We start from the raw sequence: 21,789 nt of genomic DNA on the forward strand, positions 1-21,789 counted from the left end.
ACACACACACAGAATCATGCAAACATGAACACACTACTCCATACGACTCCAGAGGCTTACTTCCACTCTGACAGCCCCGGGCTTCAGACCGCGGCCTGTATATGCACAACTTTATCGCGAGGGCAACCAAGCGAGGGTTCCAGTCACACGACGTAACGTCGTCGTTAGTTGTGTGACTCTGACACTACATGTCCTACTTTGCAGCCACCGCGAGCGGACCCTACTTCTACAACTGCGTCAGGTGTGGGTGGGGGGGGTGGGGGGGGGTCACGGCTGAAGTGAGAAACATGCAGATATGAGCTTCAGCAGCAGTAGACCACACCACACTGACATGCAGTTGTTTCTGGGTGAAAGTTTCCAGTCTATTTCCCCCTCTGACCACATTATCCATCCATCATCCAGCTTATCCTTGCAGGGTCATGGGAGGGAGCTGGAGCTAATCACTGCTGATATTGGGCTACAGAAAAAAAAGGTACACACCCAACCATGGATCAATCTATCACCCCTATGGTCATTTTACAATCTCTCATCATCCTAACCCCAATCCGCACGTTAAATTTGTGGATAAACACAAACGTGACAGCAGGTAAATCAGGATTTACATGAAGCACGTAAATTAGCAGCTCCTAACCGTTTGTATTTCATTTGTATTTTCCTTTGCGCATGATTTGGTAAAAATTTGTGCTACATTTGAATGGGACTGTTGTTGCAGCACAGCCACCGACTGTGTTGTCATATTAAAACACATCACATCTGCTCTGGCTTCACCTGCCCGTGCACACTAGTCCAGAGCCTCTATAGTTGGAAAACCTTGGGACTATTGTTTTAGTCTGAATGGTGATGTTTGGAAATGATTATTACTCATAGGTCGCTGAACTGTGAGTTAATTACGTGCCTTAATTGTGTTAAATGAACACTCACTTTAGAGTTATTTGGCCATTTGTCTAATAAACAGAAACCCTGACCTGGATTTTCACCATTTTTGGTAGGGAAGCAGATTACTTATAGGGAATTCAAACAAAATTTTACTAGTGTGGATGAAGCATAAACTCCACACTGACGTCACATGGAGGACAGAAGTTGTTAAAAAAGTTTGAGGGGATGTTGGTTTTTGCCCTGTGTAGTTTTCTTATAAATAAACACAATTAGCTTTACATTCAAGCACATACATGGATAAAACTGAAGTGTTGTGTATATAAAATAAATGTCTTAACATGTAAAACTGTCACTGTGTTATTTGCATGTGTTCCAGGACACAAACAAAAAAAGCGGAACCTATTAAGAGTAAACCATTACTCCATAGCACAGCTTGTATTCAAAAACTCCACTGGGCACATTTTAGCAGCTCACATGGAACCAAGTCTCTAAACTGTTATTCTACAACCATGACTCTTGTAAGGTTATCGTTCACTCATTCTTACAATATCTTCTGTCATTGTTCAAACTGCAGTGATCCTAAATGTGCAGTACTTCACAAAATAACTTGTTTTTATACCAGTATTTACTATGTTGAGCGAAGGCATCACTCTCTTTGTGACCCCTAATGTCACATGTGTGCGTTTGTGTATTTGTGTGTGTGTGTTTTTTTATAATCATCATTTATGGTGATACTCGGGAGCACTTCATGATGTGTGCAGGTTCATCCTCCCACTCAGGGAATCCAGCTCTGCAGAATATCTTTGCTGAGACGGACAGTGTGTGTGTGAGTGGGTTAGGTGTGTGTGTGTGTAGCTGTGTGTGTGTGTGTGTGTGTGTGTGTGGGGTTATTGCTCTCAATCTCAGAGGTCAGTCTGTATTCCTGAAATTCAGGCATAGTCATAGTCATTATTGGTCTCTGTGTGTCTCCACTTCTCTCTGCTTCGCTCTCTGCTCTCATGCACACACACACACACACACACACCATCACACGCACACACACCATCACACACTGACTTTCAGCCCCAATATGAAGAAGAGCGTATTGCCACATCTATATCAATAACAAAGAGAGACAGTCAGATCTTGGTTCATTGCCTTTGGTCTCAGAGTCTTGTCACTTCCGGTTCCTCCTCTCCCTCGTTTCTCTCGTCCTGTTCACATCAGTGTGTCACACCTGCATGCCAGGCTTACTCAGATCCCCATTCCCCTGGTTTCCGCCACTGCCACCTCCTCCGCCTCCTCCTCCGCCCATCCCACCCCTCTCGTCCTCGTCGTCGCTGTCCAGCTGCTCGCCCTTCCGCTTGCTGTAGCGCTCGTAGAGCACCATGAGCACTCCCATCACCCACGCTGACACCGTGCCAGCTGAGAAGATGACGAAGCCAATGGCGATGAAGAAGAGGTAGTCCCAGTAGCCCAGGCCTTGGTGGCAGTCTGCCCGCAGCTGCATGCCAACCTCCGCCAACCGCTGGCCTGCCAGCTCTGGGGGACTGTGGCAGACCGTCTGGCCTTCATCTGAAAGTGAGGATAGAGTGGATAAGTGGAGATATTTTACAGGCAAATCAAGCAACCACTTTGTTTGTTTTGTCACATAGCAGAGTCACCGTCATTCACTGCAAGCTGTCAGTGTTAAAACTAGAACGAAACAAGAACGAGGCGTTAAGTAAATAAAAATAAAGGTGACGCAAATGTTAGGGCGGGACGAACTGGGGAGAGAACCAATCACAAGAGAAGAATAATTAGAAGAGAGCCAATCAGACTGATCTCTGTGTGAGGTATGAGGAAGACACACGAGGAAAGTGGCAGAAATGACGACATATTCACACATTCTTTTTTACATGCCGCTACAGTGACACATCATTTAGATCATCAAACCCTCAACCTTCTTTTTGGAAGATGCCCTGCTCTATCACTGATCCAGCGCCGATAACGTAGAGTGCTTAAAGGGCCTTGCATTTGATCCATAACCAGTTCATGTCAAACCCTCACCCTCTTAACCGATCACCACGATTCAAATCTTAGTCCTAAACTTCATAAATGAGGTTCTGAATCATCTGGACCAAACTTTGGTCTCCATGAGGACTACTGGTCCTGACAAGGTCAATGTTTACACCAGAAAAAGGTCCTAAAGAGGTAACAAATACAAGCACACACACACACACACAAACATGTTGTTAATTCAGTGATAACCTTTGTGATAAAAGACCCTGAGAGACTTTATAGATTTCCTCTGAGCAATGGTGTCTAGGACATAGCAACATTACTATGCTACACACACACACACACACACACACACACACACACACCAAAAGGTGACCAGATCTGACTGCAAGCCGCTGACACATCTCCCACCCCCTCATGCACATCATCATCATTATACACTGACACGTCACTCTGCAGCGGGCAAAACATCTACAGGTTCATAATGAGGAGGAGGAGGAGGAGCATCTTCAGCCAGGTCAACAGTCTTCTACACAGTGGGCCAGTGTTTGTTGTACCATTGGATCCTTCTCAGCAGAGGTCAAAGGTCAGAGTCAGACTTAGGATTCCGCGCTCAAACATGCCTGGCTGCTTAATGACATTGCAGCATTAGCATATACAGTACCCTCACGTACTGTACATTAATTAGTGTAAATGCTGAGTGCTCAAACAAGGGGGGGTATGTGGAGTATGGTGGGGCAGCTTTTTATGTATTTGATAGATGAATTATCAGACACAAGCAGAGGACAAGCACAAATTAGTGCTGTTTTCTATCAGTTCATCTGACTTCATCTCTCGTCTCCCGTCACTTCCCATGCATTCTTAATTGCGCTCTCCAAAAAGGAACGTTTTGTTTTTTTCCCTCTCTCCCTTCAAGCGGAGAGCAATTTAAGAGATGAGAGCACCAACAGAGACAGATAGACAGGGCGGACTGAGATGGCACTTTTCAAGATGGAAGAAAGGGAGCATGTAAAAGAAAGAGATGGAGCGTAAGGAAGGGAACACAGTTGCAGAGAAGAGAAATGAAATGACACAAAATGACCCACAGCAGCGCCAACCAACACAGTTAGCGCCTATGTTGTGTAGGTAGCAAGTGCACTCACGCTAATCAGTGTGTGTCTGTGGGTGTGGTGGTCTTAAACTGAGGTGTGGCATTTTTATCTATAGGCTGTGAAGGAGTGATGGGGTCAGCCAAAAAAAAAGCCAAAAAAAAACAAGGGGGAAAAAGTCAGGCAAAAAAAAATCCGGCACAAGAAAAAAAAAAGCCAGACCTGACCTTTTTTTTTGATGCCGGATTATTTTTTATTTGCCTGACTTTTCCTTTAAAAAAATTATGCGGATTTTTTTTGCCTACTTTTTCCCCTTGTGCCAGATTTTTTATTTGCCTTTTCTTTTTTTATGCCTGATTTTTTTATTATTTTTTTGCCTGACTTTTTAGAAACATTTTATGCCGGATTTTTTTTTTTTTGCCTGACTTTTTAAAAAATTTTATGCCAGATTTTTTTTTTGCCTACTTTTTCCCCTTGTGCCAGATTTTTCTTTGGCTGTTTTTTTTTTTGGGCTGGCCCTAATACTCCTAATACAAAAACCTGTTCAAAAATCACAAAGGTTGAGTTCACAGTGCACACACACTCAAGTGCTCCTCATCAGTTAAATGAGTGTGGCTGTAATCCCTAACCTTCAGTGAAGGGTTCTCGCTGCAACCGTAGATGATATGCTCGCTGCTCCTTCGCAGCAGAGACTTGTTCACTTCTCCAGTTTCCTGTATTTGCCATTTAATGTGCCATACACAGGCACACCTGGCTTTTAAAGGGAGTAACAAGTAAAACTGATTGACTTAAATGATGTTACACATAAAACATAGCTACAAATAACCCCGCTGATACACACTGCAACGAGCAAAATTGGAGTTGACGACGCACTGATGCTCTTGTAAATATAGGGCCCAAGATGTCAATCATTCTCACACACTGCACCTTTAAGGCCAGTGATACACACAAAGACACAAAGTCGTATGATTAGAGAAGAGCTGTTCAAACACTCCATTGATCGAACAGGAGGGATCTACACGAGTGAGGGGAAAATGAGCCCAAAATGAAGGAGGAAGAACCTAAGATTAAATGTACTATTTGGAAACGTGCTGGCAGGAGGAGAACCAGAGCTGTTGGCACAACTCGACAAGATCATGTCACTGAAACATGAGCTGACACAGGCCAAGAAGAATCCACAACACCACACACACACACACACACACGCACACACACACACACTGAAAGGACAGATGAAGTGAATCTGGCCTCAGAGGATGAGAGATGTAGCAACGGAGGGCAGTTCATCTGGCGGCAGTCCTGTCCACTGATGCTAACAATGTTAATTAAACTGCACTCATTCAGCGATAAAGCCAAAAGGTCTGAGTGTGGAAATGAGTGATGGGGGGGAGGGACGGTGGGAAGAGCCCGATATGATCTATTCTTTTAAGTCCACGTGCCAGAGATTCACCAGCGTAGCAGCAGCAGCTGCTGCAGCATCAGTTTCAGTGAAGAGCAAGACGATGGTGCTGTGAAACAATCACTAATGAAACCAAAGTGTTGGCCTCAGAGCGCAGTTTGATGTCCGTCCTTGAATATCTGATTGGTTTGCAGACTTCATCGGCCCACTGTGTTGTTGTTTTTTGAAAGTTGACGATTGATGCGTTTTATTTCCCTCCCAAATTTGTAAAAATTGTCCAATAAATGTGGACAAAACATGTCCAATACAGCCATTAAGACATTTTTGGATAATAAAAACAATGCCAAATTAATTGATTAGTAAAAAAATACACTTAAAACCCTACATTTGGCTTTATTGTTGACAGGTAAATCCACATCACGTAATTTTCTTCCTTTATTTAAGGACGGACATGTGATCAGTTGTCAATGTTGTATTTTTTTTTGCTTTACCTGTCTTATTATAATGTTTTACAGTCATACCCTCTGTTGTTTTGTCCTCTCATAGTGAGGTCCATCAGGTCACATGGTCTTCCTCTCTGACCGTCTGGGATGGCTCCAGTTCTGTCCTTCTTGCAACACTTTACGACTGTGTTCAGATATCACACACTTATTGATTAGTGTGTGTTACTGTTGCTTGGTGTCCTCTCATGATAAAAGCGGAGAAACGTCTCACAACATTGCAGCTATAGTTACATTAGTTTCATCTCTCTTTCAAAGGTTATAATCTTTTATTATTATTTATCTTTTATTTTCTGTCACCACTGTTATGGAGGAAACTTCAGCAGTTGGAGATCTTTTGGATTTAATGATCACTATCTGCTCCTTTCTGAACCATCAACTCTCACTTTACTTGTCCCACCTGGAAACACTGCCAGTCTAATTTGTTATGACTAATATGGCTTAATTCTATAAGAATTGTTTATATATGATCTCTCGCTTGTTTAAAGCATTGAATGTTTTATCCTCTTTTGGATGTGTGATTGCTGCTGACCCTCAGGGATAATAAACATATATTCTACACTAGTCTAACTTAGTTTAGTCTAGTCTAGTCTAGTCAAACAAACTTAATCCAAAGAGATATACAATTACCAAAAACAAGATTTAAAAAGTTTGAATCTGTCTCGCAAGTGTCAGAAGTTTTCACAATGAACGCAGACAGAAATCCTGACTGGCTCCAGTAATCAGAGATAAGAGAAACATCATTTAACGTGAGAAAGGAGAACGCGGCGGATGATTCGCTCTCTGTTTAGCCGTGTTTTTTCACTCTCACTGTCAGTCAGGCTGCAAATCTACTCACACATCACTCGGGCAGAGAATGCCCTTGACATTTTCCGTGTTTGTCCCTGTTTTTCACCAAACCTCATTTTCTCCAAAGAATCTTTAATTGTGATTTTCACCGGCACTTTTATTGAGGGCAGATTAAATGATTATTCTTTTACGTCAGTATTACGCGTCCAATAGATAAGGAGTTTCCTGCAGTTAGTCACACATAATAGTGTTTAGTCAGCGTTATCAAAAAAAAGTGCCTATTTGTGTGGCTTGATTTAAAAGCAAATTATTTTGAAAATCTGTGGCTAAAATGTATTTAAATGTTTTGATGTGAGTGTCTCGGTGTGCTCTGGCCAAGTTGAGCTTCCTTATTTTAACTTGCACTGGCACTTATCCCACTTGGAATTAAAACACTCATAAACTTCATGTGCAGCACTTATTATATTATATTATACTGCAGCAGGGGACAAGCACACCACTGGAACTAAACCACAAGACGCTGTTCAGGTTCGAGCGTGTGTATTTACGACATCAACTTCTCATTTTGTTCATTTTGGTGCTAAAACTGAGTGCATAATGTAACGTGCTAGAAACACAACACCACCCATGTTCAGATTGATCACCTGTAAGCCCAGTTTTTGCAGAAAACCTGGGAATTGGTTAACAGTGGTATACAAGAGGAATTCCCTTTGCAAAACACTGAAGAAATAGTGTTCACCTGATATCATGGGTGCTAAAAATAACACAACACTAGTTTAGTACAGTGTAACACATCTGTGTAACTGAAGAACAACGTACATAAATTCCATGTATTGAACGAGGATGGGGCATCTCTTAACGTAACTTTCTCTGTTGTAAACACGTGTAAAATGAGATTTTGGAGGTACTATAGATTGTTGTCGACAACATGGTCCCCCAACACAGGAACAGTGATGACGTTCACTGCTATGCTATGGTATATTGTAGTAAAGTTGAGTTTCATCCCCAGGAAAGCGACATTTTCTGATCGTGTCTCTCGGCCTTAAGTCTGGACAGACACAGTTTTTAGGTTTCTTTGCAGTTTAGGCCATTACTGCTAACTAGGACGAACAAAAACACACACACAACAAGGCAGAACTACTAGCAATAGAAACTATGTTAAACTTTTGTTCTTTTCTATTTAGGCGGGTTCAGGTAAATCCACTAATATTAGTGCTAAGATCCATCTTATTTCTGCAGAGAATGACATAACACTTATTTACATTTAAAGATAAATACAACTACTTTTCCACACATGGAAACTTCAGTGTTTTCTATTTAACTCAAAGGAGGTTTCTATGTATGTGGCTGATACTGGAGCTGGATGATATTTTCTCTGTGTCAGATCATCAGCCGGATGGTTTCTGACATCATCACTGACACTGACGCGGAAGGCGGCTCATCTCCTCCCTGTACGAGCGTCTAGTTCAGGAGTGAAAAACTTTGCTGACTTCTGTATGAACTTTTCTCACTTTTCCCCTGAGTCGCTGCAGTGCAGAGCGTTTACAGATGGAGATACAACAACCGTGTCTCTTTCGTGCTGAAAACACGAGATTAAATGCCTGTGGTTTGACACACATGCGTACAATATGTTCACAGTATGTTCACGTACACATTCAGAGAATAAAAACTGTGAGGTATTAACCTGCAGGGGATGTGAACTGAGAGCAGAGCTAATTATAAGCAGATTAATTATGCTGATTCATATGTTAATCAGTATGGCACAGGCATTACGTGAACCTCCACCCCCCAATCAAACCCAAAGCCTCGTGTTTCATTTTTGCCTACACAAAGTTGTTTACATACTGTATCTATGCATCTATACAGCCAGACAATTATGTGTACTACGTCTTTCAGAGCTTCCCTGCACACAATTCTCAGTCCACACCAGTAGCTGATCTTGACCTAAAGGTGAAGCCCAGGAAGTAGCAGTTAGTCACAGTACAAAATGGATTCGGCTTGAATGGAAGCCGAGTTCAGTTAGTTTTGTAAATTATGTTCCCATTTAGATAAAAATAGACCATAAAGCACAACATGCTTCGACACCAGTGTAACTAACAGCCAATATGGTCCAGTAGGTGACGTCTGTGAAAACTGACATGGTAGATTAGTGCCATAAAATTAGCATCGAAGACAGAGTGATGAGAACCCACAGGCAACGGATTGGCCTGTGTAGTGATTCATATCAGGTACAGAATCTAACGCTTACTAGCTTTAATATCTTGTTTATTTCACATGAGAATAATGTTTCTGCTGTTTACAATAATCTGAGAAGCACAGCGGGAGCATTATCGGGGTCAGATATATTCAGTCTGTCAAGTTCTGCGATACATTTGCTCGCTCTCCGTGGATTTAAAGCGCGCAGTGAACTCTTGGCGGCTTAAAACCTGCACTGACGCTTTTCCTGCCTCCGTGGCAGCATAAACAAATTGAGTCATGAGATGTCTGGAGCTCTATAGTATAAGTCTGTGTGATCAATAGGAGTCTGATGTCCTCATGTCCTCCTGCTTGTTGCCAGGAGACACGATAGTAAACACCTGTTCGGTGTTTTGTCGAAGTAAAGACGTCTGTAAGTCTAACAGATGTGAGATGCTTCAATTTGTCCATCATTATGCGCCACGCAGGGGGAACTAACGATGACAGACGAAGTGGAGCAATACTACCAGAAATCTTGGGGGCAGTATAGAGTCAATAGTCCAATCAGTCAGGAAAATGACCAAGAAGTGTCATACGGGCATTTAAAACTTGCTGTCAGAGCTCACTGGATTATCCCTACAGCCTGAAAATAGGCACACTTGGCTTGTTTAAGCTGTCCGGCAAAGCATGTTGTCAAAAGTCACGGTGGATGTGCGTGAATATCGAAAATGCCGCTCATCGTCAACCTCCCTCATCAGCAACACCAACGAGTGACATCATAAAGTCCACGTTTCAGTCAAAGCACAATAAAATAACCTCTTCAAGAGTCACCATTTTTTTTATATGCCTGCAACTTGGTGCTCCTCTCGAGGGAGCATTGTGTAAACGTCCATACAAGCGTAAAAGACACGAGGGTAATGACGGAGATAGTAGTTCGACAAACATAAAATGGACGAAAATATTGTATAAAATATAGTAAGAAAATAGTACAATTGGGCCTTATCTGTTAAACATTTGGTTGAAAAGTTCATGAGCAACTAAACAATGTACTATTTACAGTTGACGTGATGTCAGGCGGAGGGAGGGGCGTGCTAACAGCTACCAGGAAGTTAGCTCAAAGTTAGCCAAAAAACAACATTGCTGAAAGCAGCATTGAGGCATTTTAAGTTTGAATATCAGACTTTGACGGCTCATTACTTGGTGTGACAACAATCCTTTGTTTTTTAAAGTGGTCATTGCAAACTTGCTCACAGTCTGTGGGAATTCAACCTCTTCTTTAATATGCAGTCATTTTACTGCATTCACCCTAACACCAAGAACTACTTGGGGTTAAGTGTCTTGCCCGGGGACACGTCGGCTGGGTGACTAGATGCCCCGGGGACCGAACCCCTGACCTTTGGACGATTCACTCCAGCAACAACCATGATGAATTCAGGCCCCTCCTCTCACAGCGAAACCCAAATAACTCACCATTTAGCATGTAGCGAGCTAAACGCATCATACGGGGATTGGCAACGACTAAGAATAGCTGACCTTTTCTCCATCACATCCACTAGGGCTGAATAACACACGCCTTCACACTCTCCTCTAAAATACGGCATTAGTCAGATTACCACCATCCTCCTTCCCATCATTTCTCTAGATGATCCCTTCTCCTTCTTAGGGAGGATAAGTGAAGAGAGAGCGAGAGAGAAAGAGAAAGAGAAAGTGCGTGAAGGTCAGATAGCAATAGCTCCTTTTTCCTCCTGTTGCCTCTATCGCTGCGTCTTATCAGTCATGCTCTCTTTATCACCTCCCGCTTTTTCGTTGCAAATCTTGGCACTCAAACATTTATTCTCTCCTCACGTCTCCCCTTCAGTCTTTATCCGTCCGTTTCCTTCTTCTTCTTCTTCCACATCCTTCCATCGCTTTCTCTCAGTTTTTGCTCCGTCATCTTCACACACTCCCCGCTCTCGTGGTCAAACACACATGAACACAGACACACACACACACACACGCTCGAGCTGCCCCCAGGTGATCACATCACCATCACACCCACACAAGCATCACATCAATCTTGGTTTTGCGCTCTCGCACAGTCAGAGACATAAAAATATGTACAGACTCTACTACACAAGTAGGCCAGTAGAATTCGATATGCTTCTCCGCACCAGATGGGTCTGAGGAATCATTCCAGCTGATAAATAATGCATCTCCTACCTGTATTAAATTGAATCGATGGCTCCCTGTCATAATGAATGTTTGAATGGATTTGAGTGACAGATCTGGGGCACAGTTCAACAGATCTGTTGTTTCTTTTCCCCCCTCAGCATCCAACGTCCGACTTAAAGCTGCAGTGCGTAACTTCTGGTGACTTTTGTTGTTTTTGATGTTTGGTCCAAGTAAACGGAAACAATGGAACATTATTTATATGCCGCGACCTTCATCGTGCAATAGCGCCGTACACAGCATCTATCCCAGAGGTCTCAAACTGTGCCATATGTGGCCCTCCGATCGATTTCATGTGGCCCTCCAAACAAAATCAAGTTGTAACGAGTCATTTCTAAATTAATAGATTAATTTTGCATCATAAATATGTTTTTTTTTATTGTTGCATATTAAAACAAGCACTTAAAGCACTAAAACAAAGCACAAAACAAACACCATGGACCAAAGTGCTGTACAGAATAATGGATAAAAGACAGAAAAGCTCACACGAGGCAAGAGTACATATAAATAAAGGAATTAATACGGCATATTGATATGTCATTTTGGGCCACAGAGTCAGTGGCCCTCAGGTCATTTGAGTTTGAGAGCCTGTAACTGCTAATAACTGCATTTTTCTCTCATTTGCGAATCTTTTCACAAGAGCTTCTTTGTGATTTCAGTCATACTTCAACCTGTTTGCAGCCGTCTGACTTTTCTCGCTCAAGGTTGCTGTTGCCGCCGTCTGTCTCGAGGTAAAACAAATCACCTCCCGCGTGTGAATGTGACATGAGCGCTAAACACCACCTTACAGAGAAATACAGAGAGAGAGAGTGTAATGTGGAGCCGATTAGGCTTAATCAGCATTATATCAACTCATTTGACAGTGATTTGAATGTGGCAGACATTAGTTTGTATTTAGAAAGTATGCACGAGAGTTTTATTCTGTCCTTTCTCATCTTTCTGTCTGTTATTCTTCTATCACACTACTTTCTGTAAGCCTCTCTTTTCCTCAGCAAATAATCACATCCCATAAAGATAAACTAAATCCCGCTTCTGCGACGGCTCGACTGCTTTCTTTCCTCCCTTCATCGTCTCTTTGAACCCCCCTGCCTCGGTTCATCCTTCTTTTTTTATATGAATATTTAACATGTGCACTGTGTGTAGCTCTCTGCATTGGCTCTTTGCCGAAAGAGCCTGTTCAGGACTCTGACAAGCAGCCAGAAATCCCCGAAATCCCCCCCCCCAAACACTGGAGCCATTTTAACCGAACCACTTGTCAAAATCGACCTACAGTGAGCACAGCGGGTCGTTGTACAACCTGAAATTCCATTATAACAGGAGAGGAAGTGTAGGTCTATTCCCCAAGTACTAAAGATTGACAGAGAATGTTTCGGGGCCCGGCACAGGAAGGTTTCAGGAGTTTCCAGAGTGTAGTGGAAGAAGCCATGTTAACATTTCATAAAGAAATAACTTTTACTTTGGTATAATGTAGAATTACACGTCAGTCCCTACACTGAGGCGATACATACACTTTGCTATTGCAATTGTGTTCTTTGACAACTTCATTTCAACGTACTTAATTTATTAATTACCGTGTTAAGACGGCTGCAACTAAAGAAATAAAAAATACTGATTATGATTTGTTTGATCCATAAAACTAGTAACGTATGACTGAAAAATGAATGAATTACCGAAGGAATCGATTCATTACATACATTAAATGTTGCAGCCCTAGAATAGACACACACACTGAATATGAAGAACCTGAGATGTGTTGGTTTTTGTTTATATGCATTAACATTTCTCACATCCATAAATACACATTTACAGTACATTATGAGTGAGAAAATAAATGAGTGTTGATCATTTATTCAGAATTGCTTGATATTATCAGAAAAGGTCCTAAAAAAGCAACAAATACAAGTACACACACACACACACAAAGTTGACCTTAGCAGAGTTTAAACTCCTCTGGTCAGATTTACAACTTTATAAAGTGTGATGAGCGTTTTAGCTGTGATTCCATGGTGATCCGCCAGGATTGAAGAGTACATGATGAAAGCACAATGGCTCGTGTGTGGGAGTTTTGGTATTGTGCCACCTTTCTGAGTGTGTGTCTGATTTTTTAAGTGAAATAAGAGCAAACTGAGCGCAGCAAAGTGAACCGTTCAGTTCTGTACCAGGTTTTAGAGTGTACTTCCCCGTGCTGTGAAAGTAAAGGTGGATAACAAAAATCTTGAGTTTGAGTCTATTTTGGCTGTAAACTCCATGGTCCATGGGGAAAATCAATGTTTTTAGCTGCTGCTTCTGTCATGTTTAGTAAGTTAATGCCACTTAGCTAAACTAAACCATAGGATTTTAAACAGGAAAGCTGCAAAGCAACACATTTGAGGTTACCGATGGAGGCAGCAGTGGAATTTGCAAACTTCACTTTCTGGCCAAACAGAGCTGTGAACATATTTTTAAGATGTCACAGGGGTAGATTTGATAAGGTGAACTTTTTGGTTTGTGGCTGAAACCTTTTTGTGTCCCTGCTGGCAGCCAGTGAGGGTGAGTGTCCTTTTTCCGGCATCAGTGTTGCACAATGAGAGCGTACAACATATTCGACCTTGACTAAGGGTCAAACTATCAATTTAATCCCTAATTCCTATCCCTGATAGGAGTTTTGTGCAGCATTTGTAATGAAGACACTCATAGACATAATGCATCCTCTCAACCTCACCCTAACCTTAACCTTAACCCAATTCTAACCCTAACTTTCCCAAATGTCCTCACTCCATGTGGTTTATACGTTGTTTTTGTCCTACCAAAGATACCCATACAAACACACATACACACACTCTGTTAATGTGAGCACAACAGTTCAGCTTTTTTGAGCACCATCATAAACCATCTGGACTGAAGGGCTAAAGCATACGGTGGAGGGAGCGACAGCACTCCCAGGTGCATGCTGTGTTCTGTGTGTGTGTGTGTGTGTGTGTGTGTGTGTGTGTCTCACACAGGAAGGGTTATAGCCAGACATTAAACAGGTACAAAAGGACACAGTCACGCTCCCGGCATTGTCTCTGCCTTCAGGACAGTGGACAGACAATGACCATCGGCAGCAGTAACATGACTAGAATGTAAGCTGACGTACGCGTCTCATCGTCACATGACATAACCACCAGTTCACCGGCTCAGGCTTAAGCTCAGTTAACAGTCACAAGCACAGATTACTTAAACATGTTGTCACTGAGAAGATCACGAGCACCGTATACGTGCTAATTCCACAGGTCCAATTCTGTTGCCCTCTGTTTACGGAGTGGTCAGCTGAAGTGAGCGTAACACAAGTCAGCTGATCCGATAAACTGCTAAACTTGAGACATTATGGAGACGGGACGGGCAGTTGAAGTTGGATCGTGTTGCAGATCTGAGCTGGGACACGAAATCTTCAGATTACCTCCACTTTGAACTCTCAGTTTATCAGTGGAGTCTTAGTTTGCAGGTGTGTGCGTGCGTGAGCACAAGTGTGAGTCCACTACAGAAAGACAAACTGCGTCAGTGGCCAGACTTGAGTATGTGCTATTATGTGGGACTATTAAAGGCATAGTTCTGTTTTATTTTTTTATCTCTGTCAATTTTCATCATCGTGGGTTTATGTTAGCAACTTCCTGTCTACACTTTTTCATGGATCAATCTGATTTTTTTTGTGATGGGTAGGTGATCACCCAAGTCCATTACATTTTGAAATGTGGTCTATGGTTGCAGGATCAGACTCTAGATCTGATCCAGATTTGGCAACAATTTCAATTCAAAATCTTGCTTTTTTTACTTGAAATTTGAAATTTACTTGAAACTGCTCACTCGCTGCAGTCCATAGAGAAAATCCGTGTTTTTTTTTATATAATGGCATATATGAGTTGTTGATCCATTTCTAATTCCTATTGTAAGATAAAATGTGTTATTTTGTGCCTTCAGTGTTTGACATATGTTCCAATTTACCTCAGTGACAAAAACTTCCCAAACAAGGCAGCAGTAGATCAGCAGCTCCCTTGTCCCCATGAGCTAAAAACACTGATTTTCTCTGTGGACTTTGGTGCAGGAAAGTGAATCGTTAATAAACTTCATTTTCCAGTCAGGAAAGGTTGTCAAACAGTGAGAAAAGTGGTTAAAATAGTATTAAGATATTGTAGCATGGAACAGGTGTAGATTTTATTATGTCAGCCTTGTCCTTGAGTGGATAAAATCAGTTTTCTCTCGTCTTTGTGTCCCCACTAGAAACCATGTTTTCAGTGGAAGGGAAAATGCCTGTGTTTGGCTGGTTCTTAGAGCCAAGCAGAGAGCGTGCTCACTGAGTGTGAGTAGCCTACCAATCTCAAAAAATATCGATCTACCTCCTTAAATAACTTATAAGATAAATAAGACCTTGAGGCATTTTTGGCTCTTAACGCAAGGACGCATTGTTACCTTGGACAAACATGGAAGAGGTTCACCTGAACACAGTGTGTCTTCAAGGACAGGGGCATAGAATACGTGTGTATGATGATGTTTATGTGCAGACATGACTTCTGAGCATCTTTCACGTCACTCACCCTGGAATTTGAAGCCCTCGATCTGCACCCACAGACACAGGTCCTCCGTGTCACAGTCGCACCTCCACGGGTTACCGCTGAGCCCGAGAGAGCGCAGAGCAGGCAAAGCGATGAGGCTGCTGATGTTCAGGGTGGTCAGGTTGTTCCGGCTCACATCCAGCACCTGCAGAGCCATGTTCTCCGAGAAGGCGTCCGAGTGGATCTCAGCCAGACTCGGGTTATCCGTCAGCCGGAGCATCACCAGGGACGCCAGCGGGCCGAACGTCCGGTCCTCGATCTGCAGCAGGATGTTAAAAGACAAGTCCAGGTAGGCGAGTTTGCGCAAGTTCCCGAAGGTGGACTCGGAGATCTCGCTCAGAGAGTTGTTGCTGCAGTCCAGATACACCAGGTCGGACAGGTAGTTGAGCTGCAGCGCCGGCAGGTCCCCGATGCGGTTGTTAGAGATGATGAGCTGCCGGGTGGCCAGCGGCAGGTCATTGGGGAACTGGGTGAGCTCCTGCCCGGCGCACTGGACTACCAGCTGGTCGTCGCACACGCATCTGTCTGGACAGCCGGCTGTGAGAACCGGCGACGGGGCCACCCCCATCACAAAGATAAAGAGGAAGAGGAGCCGGAGGGATTGAGCGCTGGGCTCGGGCAGGAGACGCATGACGAGGCCGCCCAGCGCGTCATGAACCCGGGTTGAGCTGGACCAGGACTCGCCGGCGCTCCCCGCACATCCTGCATGTGTCTGCGGGGCTGGGAGAGACGAGAGGCGGCTTCTCTCAGTGTGTGGCTGTCGCTGCCTGAAATCCGGTCTGCTGTGTTTATCCAGCCTCTCTTCCTCTCGCAAAAGACTATCGGTCAGTCAGTCACTCACACGCACGCTGGCGCGCCACGCACGTCGCCACAGGACATGGTTCCAGAAGGTGACCCTCTGTGGGTGAGAATCACGCAACTTAACGGACGCTGCTCCGCCACAGCAACCCACGAACGCGGTCTTCCGTTCCCTCGGTGAGTCATTTTGGTGGATTAGTTGTCGCCGGCTGAGTGCATGGCTGCTTTACTTTCAAAACAAATGACACGGCGTGCGCAAAAATCCTCCCGAATCCTGGATGTGGACTCTCTGGATGCTGCGCGCTCACACGTGGGTCCCTAATTATATGAGTCTCTGTGTGAGTGTGCGTGGGTCTGATGTCTCGCTCTGTCTTTTTTCTTTTTTTTTTTTTGTTACACGAGAGCTGTGGAAAGTGTGTCCTTCTCTCCACTGCGCTCACGCAGCTCTGTGAGAGTGAGACTGTGGAGACTGTGGCTCTGCTGCGCTGTGACCATCCTCTCTCTCTTTCTCTCTCTTTCTCTCTCTCTCCCCCTCTCTCTCCATCTCTCTCTCTCTGCCTCCTCATTTGTGCTCACACTGCAGTGTGTGTGTGTGTGTGTGTGTGTGTGTGTGTGTGTGTGTGTGTGTGTGTGTGTGTTCGTTTTGCTGCCTCTTGAGGACCATTTCTGGCATAAACATAAACACAAACACATGAACACTGACCTTGACCAGTAGTACCCTTCCTTTTGAAGACCAAAACCTGGTCCTACTGAGGCAGGACCTCATTTCTGAGGGTCTGGTTAGGATTAAGACTTGTGGGAGGTGAATGGTGGTTATAGGTTAAGGTTAGGGTTTAGGGATTATCTGGTTAGGGTTGAGCTAAAGTTTTGGTTTGACCGTCCAAATGAATGGAAATCAATGCAAAACCAACAAGAGAGTGAGTCTTTGTTTGGCTGTGAGGACAACCCAATGCTTTTAAAGGACATTTTAAGCAGGTTCTCACAGCTTTTTATTGAAAATAAACAAATAAAAGTCCACATCAAAGTCACTTCCTTCAAAGAAAATAAAAGCCTTACACTGCTCTTTACTGTGTTTGACCATTTGACAAAAGGTTAGAATGACATTTAGGTTAGTGTCACCAGAGGATCTATCCTTGTGTGTGTTGCACGTGATCCAGTCTAAATACTATAAATGATATTGTCTTCCAGTCAGGAGAATCAGATTATATTTACCGTGATCAGATTACTTTCTGTCTGCCTTTTCTTTTCTTGAGTGATATTGACTTGTGCTGATGATGTGAATATAATATCATGAAAGTGGAGTCGGCTGTGTTTGTCGCAGTGTTGTTGTCAGGTAAAGTGTAATGTTTGCAGTGGTGATCACATGACCAGGTGTTGCCCTTCAATACCATGTTTTTTAGAGTCTCACTCTCTCACTCTTCTGCTGCTTTTATCCTCCACATGAGGGTCACGGCTGGTGTCAATCCTAGCTGACAGGGTGAAAGGCGGGGTACGTCCTGGACAAGTTGCTAATCCATCACAGGGACACATATAGAGACAAACAACCATCCACTCACTTTCACACCTACGGTCAATTTAGATGGTCCAGTTTACCTAATCCCCAAATCTGCATGTTTTTGGACAGTGGCAGGAAACTGGAGAACCTGGAGAAAACCCCTTTAGAATCAGAGAATCTCTGTTGTTGTCTCTCTCAAAACATCAACTCATAATCGTGCCTGTAAAATCATCAGTCTCTGAGCTCTATACAGCGTTAACAGGCCTTATCTCATGTGGTCCAGTGTGTAACTCCTCCTCTTTCTCACCCCCAGCTGCTTCGTTGACAGCACAGTGCATTCAAATTTCACTGTAAGCCCATTTATTGCCTTTCCAAATTTTAATTTCGAGGCTGTAGAAGCAGATGAAAAGTATAGATTTTTTAATTAAAATGAAGGATGTGGATGATAAAACTTATACGGTGGGATAGTTGCCACCTTAAGTATGGATTTGCCATGACGGTATGTGTCAGAAATATGTTCAATCAAGAGTACAAACGTTGTTAGCTAATGGTTGATCCTAATAAACTAAACCAAACTTTTATGATACAGCTTTAGCTTCAAGTCAGCTCAGACTGTCAACAAATGTTTTTTTACATTCAAACAATTTGTCAGATGAGTTCACACGACGCTGATTAAGGCTCCACGTGACTCGTGCGATGCAGCATCATTCCAGCACTGCACACAGGAAGCAGTTAGTTTCATGTAAAGATGACTGCCAATGGACACAGAGTTTCAGAAGTATATTCTACTGTCACGTCAGCCGCTGCATACACACAAATGCTCCCTCGGCGAGCTCGGATAGTTTTGCTTGACAGAGTCTGTTCAGAAATGACAGATGCAGCATGAAATACTGTTCACCAAACACCAGCAACACAACATCAGCAAACGTTAAACTGTGAAAATGAAGAAACAAAACCAAAAAACTCAAAACCACAGACAAAACATAAAAAAGTCAAACATTACAATAGATCTTTATCGTCACTGCAACACAAACAACTGCACAGTGCGGTTTGTAGATGCTCAAAACAGTTGGACAAAGTTATAAGTAAAGTTGCAATTGAATTAAGATATTATGTGCAGCATTTTGAGACAGGGTTTACTGTTCTGGACATTTACCCCACACAAGCTCAACCATCTTCCTATTGAGTGATTAAATACCCTCACTGTATATTAGAAACAATTCATCAACACCTTCTCATGGGAAAAAGTACTTAAATCAAAACAAAATAAATAATCACTTTATTATACTATATTTTATACTAGGAGGAGATACAAGCACAGCCGGCTCCACAGATGTGACACGGACATCCTTTTGCTGCAGAGCTGCTCCGGTCAGGAACACGTGATGTGTCATTTCTGAAGAATAAGAAGAAGAAACGACTGCAGCGAGGACAGAGCAACCTCGGGGAAAATTAGTCCATTTGATCAGTGTCGGTTTCTGTCTCCTCCCTCTGGCGTAGCTCTGCTGTCCAAATGGCCCTGCTGCTGGATCGTGTTCGCAGATAAAGCCTGGTGATCAGAATCATTAATGTCATTTTTCTCCCTGACTGATCTAAAAAGGTGTCCGCTTCCCAAGGTGCCTGTGTGTGCGTGTGTGTGTGTGTGTGGGGACACATGGTATTTGGAAGGTCTGGTGTTTCATGGTCATGTGGGTACTGAGTTTATGTGTCATGGATATAGTTTATTTTTGTATTGTTTTTATTTGAAGACATCTAGGCCAGATGTCAACAACTTCTAAAAGCTTTTTTTTAGGGTTAAATGTCCAGTTTCTAACATTTAGGAAGATGTTTTATGGGCAGAAACTGAAGAACTGAAGAATGTTTGCATGTGTGTATAATTCTTTTATGAAAATGAAAACTGTTGAAGCATCAGAATAAACCTTTAATATGTACTTTAGGCAAGGGCCTTATTGTTTTACAGAGGCTACCATGTTGCAGTGCCATGTTTACACAGCACTGTGAACAGGTTTTGGAAGCAGAGACTTATGCTGTGTTTCCATCATGATGCGGTTCAGTTTGGTACAGTTTGGAATGGTAAAATCCTGGGTCACGCTTGCGTTTGAACAGGGTATGGGCCGTTACGTTGTACCAGTGCGCTGGAGGACATCCAGCAGTTTGTCTCAATGAGACATCAAACCGACATTTGTCTCGACTGCACCATTTTTACTCTGGTACCCCAAGGCAAGGGTTCCAAGGAATGGAACTATAGTGCACTGTTTAAGCTGTCCAAAGAAATAGAATTCAATGTAGTGTCCTAAGAGGAATAGCTTTGCAAACCTGTGTGTGTGTGTGTGTGAAAGAAAACCTCTTTATTTTTTAATAAGGGCTTGTGCTTGTGCAGTGTCAGCTGTCAAATGTCTGACGTTGGTTTCTAACCCTCACCCTGAAGGAAAGGAAGGGCCTCGTCAATCTCTGGTGTCACTCACCTTTGTTTCACACGCATTACTTCACTTTTTTTTTGTTTGTTTTTTCCTCAGAGGCACTCCCACACTAAATAACGACATGGGGAAAGTTTTTCACAGCAGTGTAATCTATCCATTGTAGGCTGAGCTTTCGCCGTTAACTTGTCTCCAGTGCGTCGCTGTAACTCCTCTCTTCCTTTCTCTCCCCGTGGCTCCAAGTCGCCATAACTCTTCTCCCATCTTGCTCCTGCTCTATCTTTCAGGCTGAAAGTCTCGGGCTATTTTTCTCCTCCGGCACATAACCAACTCCATCATTCTAATGTAATTGAAGCAAGAGTATAAGATCATCTATCAGTCACCCTCACCGCCTCCTCTCAGGTGGTGTGTTTATGTGTGTGGGGATAGAGAAAATTGAATATAAAGAGGTGGAATGTCATTTGTTCCATTTTATTTATTGCATGTGGGCCATAATGTCTTTGTGTTGCTAGAAAAATACTGAAACTTGGGCTAATGTATAGGTTTCCTTTGTGAAGTGAAGTACGTGGAGAACACATGATGTTTGATGCATCATTTGTGCAGAAAAGGTCGACCAAGGACATCACAGCCGGGTGTAAAAATGAACCCATTTGAACAGTAACGCTTGATTTTATACATATTTGTCATGCCAATGCTATTACAGCGATACCCCAGCCATCCCTGAATCATTCCCATGGAAGATATAAATCTTTATAAATGAATAAGTAAATGCTGGGCACAGTAGTTTGTAACAAACATTACTCAGACGCCGAGTACGTACTGTGCATTTTCTTTTATGGACGAAAATACATTTGAAATGACTATTTACTGCAGCGGCACAGTTGTGTTATGTGAGACGGAAAAATGGATTTCATTTAAGGCAAAGAGCGATATGCTATAGGATACTTTGAAATATCAGGAAACAAATCATTTCAGGCAAATCAAACAAATTCAACACGATCACGTGGATTTTCTTGCATTACTGACACGAACGATGCCCTCCTGACTCAAACCTCCATTTATCTGGGTTCGGGACCAGCAATAGTACACCGGATGTGGCTGTGTATTCCCACAGTATTCTGGTAGGTTAGTTCTTTTGTATTCCGTTAAAGGCACTTTGCGATGTTTGTGGGTCGTATATGACATATGTTTAACTTATTTCAAATAAGTGAAATAAGCTTTGAATATAAGGCTTATATTGTGCACCTTTTTGACTTTATGGACGCTGAGTTGCACCTGAGATGAGACAAAATAGTTACTGCGAATACTGTGCACTTTTCTACGCAATTTCAGGTGTACAAAGGACAGGTATGTGTTGCTAGTACTTTTATTGCATTTTCAATGCACTTTTTGATGTACTTTTACAACTGAGTTTCTAACTTAATTGTCCTGCCCTATAGGGTGCGAGCTGAGTTTACAACAAAGTTTAAAAAAACTGCTTTAATCAAGTCACACGC

At 42.8% G+C, this 21,789-nt stretch overlaps 1 protein-coding gene across 1 annotated transcript; it reads right to left on the minus strand.

The window, feature by feature from the left end:
* Window positions 1-1,888: 1,888 nt before the first annotated feature.
* LOC122781088 (leucine-rich repeat-containing protein 52-like) lies at window positions 1,889-16,822 on the minus strand. Its single transcript, XM_044044593.1, has 2 exons — window positions 15,566-16,822; window positions 1,889-2,430 (listed from the first exon to the last, which is right to left on the minus strand). Exons 1-2 carry the CDS (start codon window positions 16,212-16,214, stop codon window positions 2,087-2,089), a joined length of 993 nt encoding a protein of 330 aa, XP_043900528.1. The 5' UTR covers window positions 16,215-16,822; the 3' UTR covers window positions 1,889-2,086.
* Window positions 16,823-21,789: the final 4,967 nt, after the last annotated feature.

The sequence above is a fragment of the Solea senegalensis genome, linkage group LG14 (assembly GCF_019176455.1).
Source record: "Solea senegalensis isolate Sse05_10M linkage group LG14, IFAPA_SoseM_1, whole genome shotgun sequence".
Taxonomy (NCBI): Eukaryota; Metazoa; Chordata; class Actinopteri; order Pleuronectiformes; family Soleidae; genus Solea; species Solea senegalensis.